This window comes from Pygoscelis adeliae, unplaced genomic scaffold (genome assembly GCF_000699105.1).
Source record: "Pygoscelis adeliae isolate BGI_AS28 unplaced genomic scaffold, ASM69910v1 Scaffold15, whole genome shotgun sequence".
Taxonomy (NCBI): domain Eukaryota; kingdom Metazoa; phylum Chordata; class Aves; order Sphenisciformes; family Spheniscidae; genus Pygoscelis; species Pygoscelis adeliae.
Window position 1 is genome coordinate 6,279,640 of NW_008824988.1, and position 5,770 is coordinate 6,285,409.

The window sequence follows — 5,770 nt, forward strand, 5'->3', positions numbered from 1 at the left end:
GCTCAATTTGAAAGAACATAAATAACTGGAAATAAATACTGAATAAATACAAATACTCTTCAGTAAAACAGACACACAGATAATGCAATAGCATTTAACGAACTAGCATGTCATGAATACTAATAAAAAAACCAAACAAACAAGAAAAAAAAATAAAAATCAAGCTGAAGGTACACACTGAAGACCAGATTATACCATACCTTATATCCCACTGTGATGAGAAAAACCAAATCACTCATGACTCATTGCTTCCATTGTCCACCGCTCCACCCCAGAGTTCCTTCCGCCTCTAAATAAAGCCCAGCTTAACAGTTTGCTTAAATGTGCAACCACAAACTTACCTGAGCATCACTGAGGAACTTGCAAGCAAATGCCACTCTGTCTCGTACAGCTACGTTATTTTCATACTTTGGAGAGAAAAACGGGAATACTACCATCACATGCAAGTTTCTGCTTTTTCAATACATTGTTTGTAAAAGTCAGAACATTTGCACTATTGTATAACTAATACTATGAAATTGATGATGGCCAAAGAAAACATCACATTTGAAGAAAGCTAACGCTAAATATCAGATCAATCGTTTATACTCAGATACAGGTATCAGAGCAAGACTGCGGCTACTGGAACGATCTACTCAAATGGCAGGAAAGCCTGGTACAGCACATCCTACGTGGTTTATGAAACTCTAGAAAAAGAAACTTTGCAAGTCATGTAGAGCTGGGCTGCTAGCATATATAGCCAGTCTCACCAAGTCTGAAGAAAAACAAACAAACCTTCATTTACCATATTTACAAAATAACTAGCCTAACCACTCAATTCCTTCCTAAAATCATAATTAAAAGTTAATAAACAAAACAAACAAAAAATCAACCAAAAACTAACTCCAAACACCCAGAAGATGGATTTCTCATAAGTATTTTGGCACTCAAGGTGCAGGATATTTACTTTCTGCTTTTTAGTCCTTTTACTAGATGCAACACTGAAGAAAAAAAATCTTTGACTAGATTAATTCTGGTACTTAGCTGTTCCCATATTTTTCCCTCCCGATATTCTCAGAATAGAAATTGTGATTGACATTGCCCAAACAAGGAGATGTGCTTGGCAAAATCTTTTTCATGCAAACTTCAACTGGTCTCACTGAAATAAAAATTAATTAAAAAAAAATAAACCACCTTATGATCTGTCAGTTTCCAATTCATCAATAAAAAACAACTATAAAATTATTACCTAACATCCAGAGAACAAGAACATTCTCTCTTGAAGAGATAAAAAAAGATTCAGGTTTCTCTCCTCTGGGATTCTTACCTGTTTTTTTTTTTTAATACCCTAAAAGCATCGTATTATGACAACTCTGTTTTCAACAGGTTTAGGCCAATTACCCTGTTACATTACAGGAGTCCTCCCTTGGGCTAAATAATTCCTACTGAATCAAGTATTTCTGTTGTTCTCTAACCAAGGATCAAGTATGTTACTCCTCCAAAGGCTCAAAGTATCTCATGTAATTAAAGATTGAGTTTTCCCTTCACATGGCAATTTTATACGAATTTCAGAAGATGTGAAACTATTCTGTTTACTGTTTCAACACAGTGAAATTATTTTAACAAGTATTTTAACAAGGAAAATTAAAATACAGTTCAATGCAAATATAGCTTGATGAAAGTTCTGCAAACTCCCCTGCACTTATTCTGCTTTGTGCATTTCCATTATTAACCTCTCTCCCCTTTTTCCCCCCCCGCTTAAATTATTTTGATAATGTATTTCTAGTGCTTTAATAACTCCATGCTAAAAAAAATTTCCTCTAAAAATGTGTGAACTATATTGGATATTTTGGCTGCTTATGCATGTTTTATTAGTGAATGTTACACTAGTGAACATGAGATGTCTGTTCAGCAGAAAAAAACATTGTCTGCCAGCATCAGGAGAAAATAATACATTCTAATCTGATTAATTCATGGAGTATATAGCACTTCCCCTACATATGTTTGTGTGTATACATATATGCACCTATTACTTAAAGGAATTTTAACATAACAGAAATTTACTCACCAAAACACCATCATATGAACCAGACTCACTTGTCAGGAAAGCAAACATAGCACACAAGTAGGGATTGTTCAGTTGCAGTCTTAGAGTACTGCACATTTCTCTCCAAAGTGAGTTCTTCTCATCTGTGTAGCCTGATAGAGCCATTGCTACTACATTAAGGTTCAGATCACCTGATGTATGAAAAACAATCAGTGAAACAATATTCAAGTTAAGGACTTAAAAAAAAATCCAATTAAAACTCGAATTGAAAGCATCAGTTTGAAACAGAACGTTTTGTCAGGATGCAAAACAAAAGGCAAACCAAAATGCAGTAGAATTAACACTAGCTAAAATAAGCGTGCATACACCAACATTTATTAGTTTCTGCTTTAAATGCCTCTGTTCAGGTAAGTTAGCTCTAAAAGTCACAAGCCCACATGCATGACAGCCTGAGTTATACTTTAAGCAACATCACACTCGTTCTGGTATTTTGAAATAGTTTTGAACTGCTAAATGCGTTCCTATCACTATCATAAAAGCTTGTCATTACCATAATTCATATGCACAAGAAGTGAAAAGCTAGGATTGTATACATAGCCATCACTTAATAGACCTAGCTGGAGGAGGACAATTGCGTATAGCAGCTTCAAGTTAACAAGTTTCCTGAAAACATTAAATCTATTTCATCTAAATGCTCATTCTTTCAGAAAGTTCAATTTTATTTTTTAATTTGAAGATAGCATGTCTCCACTCTGAACCTTCCCTATGGAAAGCACACACACATACTTCCCCCCACCAAAAAGGGGCAATATTAAAAAAAAAAGAACCTTAACAGCTCCCTTCGTGTCTTACCTAGCCACTTTAGTGGCAAGACAGTCTTTTACATTTAATAAGAGAACACAGATGCAAATCGGAGTTGTAGGAGGAATGCTGGCAAGAAAACAGAAGAAAAACACCTCCATCTCCTGGCTCCAGTATCTTAACTGTTCCCTTATACATTGCAACTCTTACCAAGTCAGTTATTCCAAAACAAGTGTTTTCCACAGACCCTGAATATTACATTTCAGTTATTCCACAGCCATCGCACTGGTGGAAAGCTGCGTACAGCCCAATGGTAGCAGATATACCTGACATCTAGCGAAGACACAATTCCATTAAAATAAAAGAATCACACTAGTTCCGAGTGTAACACTTTCTGGGGTACCTATCAATAGGAAATTCTGAAACATACAATCTATTTTACCTAGACAGTAAGGCATATGATAGTCTGAGAAGTGAAAGATCAGGATTTGTCAGATTCCCAGGCTCCAATACAACCACTTCAAGCAACTTTTTTATAAGACAACAGGCATCTTTTCCATACCATCTTCCATAATTCTGTTTACAGAAAAAATCTACTAAGGCGATATAATGCCAAAATAAAAGATACTAAACACAATACGCACCTTTTCCCGAGGAAGCCCCTTTATTTAGAATTTGTATTGCTCGCCGTATGTCCAAGTTGAAAAGTGCTACAGCAGCAGCTCGCTCCCAGTCTCCTTCCTGTTCCAATGAATTTAAAAAAGGTTCCACATCTAAGTCTGTTCCCTTCTTTATCCACCCACAGAGCTGCAAAGCCAACGATCTCTCCTCACTCAGATACTGAATAATATCTGCCTGTCTATCAGATCCACTCCTGCTGTGCCTGAGGTTCTCTGTTGTTCCTAGAAATGGGAAATAAGTTAAATTATGCTTAGATCACAATTTAAATTGCAATCGCAATGCAACACTTTGATTTCAATCATAAAGCAGAGTACAAAAGCTGAATATCGTATCTTAGTACTTTAAATTAACATGACTAAAAACTCCACGGTAAGGAGCAGCATACACAAAATTATTTTGATCTGCTAAAAATCACGCATCTAAACTTGACACGTATTCCCCACTAAGTCTTTTTTCTTTCCTCTACCTCCTAAGATTCTGGAGGTTCTTGTTACAGTTGACAGGAGTTACCAGTGTGTTCAATTTGAAAATACATAATACACAGTCAAGCACCTGCTCTACCAGTTCTCTTCTTAGCAAGCATCAACGTGCTAGAAGCTTTCCCACCACTGAAGAGTTATTTTTTGCTCCAAGGAGTATAAATATTAATAAGGCACATAATGAATAGAGAAGGAAAGATTCAAATAATAGATTATACTAATAAAAGCTTCGCTGAGCATGACAGGCATAATGTGATGCACTAGGGGTGGTTACCGCTTCAGAACAAGACAGCTTATTTAAACATAGTTATACAAATGTACTGAGTACCTTAGCAGTGACTACAGTAAAGTCGGCTTCCTAGAACTACACCACTATGTGGAACTTCAAAAAATGTAATAGTTACGTGGGGAGCAAGAATTCTCAGCACCATAGTCAAACCCCAAACTTTTGAAATAGTTCAGTTGAAGATTTACCTCTGAGGATACTTTGTTTTTATGATTACTGACTTTCCAGGAACACTGAAAATTCTGCAAATTACTGTAATATAAACTGCTAACTTACATATATTAAAACACAAACAGAAATACTTTGTTTCTGTATTTTTAAATAGCCTCTTTCAACAGTTTTTAAAGACAAACCCATGAGTGCATCATTCTGTAAACATACTACAATAGAACTTATCAAAGTTGGAACATTCTTACCCAAAGATGACTTCACAATTGATTTAATGCCAGCATAAACTAAGGGACCTTTGTTTCCTGTAAGCTTTTGATCCATATCTTCAGTATACTGCTTCATAAGTATTTTCATGTATAGGAAGCTTAATTTTTCCCAAGTGTTTGAAAAAAAAATTTTTTTTTTTAGTTCAAAGTCACGTCCTATTAACATACGCAAAGTATTTACAGGATGTTGCATTATATTTAAAGATTTTCACGCATTTCATATAACTGGTTTGCATATAAAGGTGTATTACTTCTTTAGGATATAAACTCAGTAAAATAAAGGATATAATGCAGAGTATACCAAAGAGATTTCAGCTGAGGATCTTCATTTCCAGCTAGGAGGTGATTTCTCCAAACTTGTTCAGTATCAAGACCATACCTTGACAGAGCTCTGAGCCGCATTTTGGTTGCTATGTCTTTTTCCAAGGAACTAGCCTTTCCTTCTTCTGTACACTCATATAAATGTCGTCCACAAGCCCACATTAAGGATGTCACTGGACTCCACGCAAGAGAAATTCTTTCAAAAACTGTGAAGTCGGACATAGTCCTGTTGGGAGTCACTACTACCATTCGATTTTGACTGGTGGGATGCCAGGCAAACGAAGCAATGTAGTTTTCACACGGCTGGACACTTCTTTCAATTATTGTTGGCTCAGTTTCATCTCCAATAGGGGTGGGAGTATGCTGCATGTCGTACAGTCTAATGATATTACTATCCCTTGTTAAAGTAGCTAACAGTCCAGTTCTTGTTGGACACCACGCGACTTTTGTTAAGGGTTTTGGTTGCTCTGTCAAGGTCAAAACAGGCTTTTCAAACTTCCTTAAATCCCATATGGCAACCTGGCCTTCATAGAAGGAAGCTACACGATCGTGGAAATAGGGATCGACAGTCACTCCCTGGACAGCCTTGGTGTTTACAAATATTTTTTGGCTTGTGTTCCTCAGATCAAAGATAGCCAGATTTCGATGCATTCCAGCTAAAAGCAGCTTCTGATCCCGTGGAAGCCAACAGAGAGATAGACAAGCATCGTTCTGTCCTAATTCATACAGTGGCTTTGTT

The 5,770-nt window shown here is 36.4% G+C and overlaps 1 protein-coding gene across 1 annotated transcript in view; it reads right to left on the minus strand.

The window, feature by feature from the left end:
* Positions 1–5,770, minus strand: part of MIOS (missing oocyte, meiosis regulator, homolog (Drosophila)) — a 13,026-nt gene that overhangs the window by 6,650 nt on the left and 606 nt on the right. The window contains 5 exon segments of the mRNA XM_009326111.1: positions 342–407; positions 2,048–2,217; positions 3,472–3,729; positions 4,690–4,788; positions 4,998–5,770. The exon segment at positions 4,998–5,770 is cut by the window's right edge and continues 11 nt beyond it. Of these exon segments, the coding sequence (XP_009324386.1) occupies positions 342–407; positions 2,048–2,217; positions 3,472–3,729; positions 4,690–4,788; positions 4,998–5,770 (1,366 nt within the window).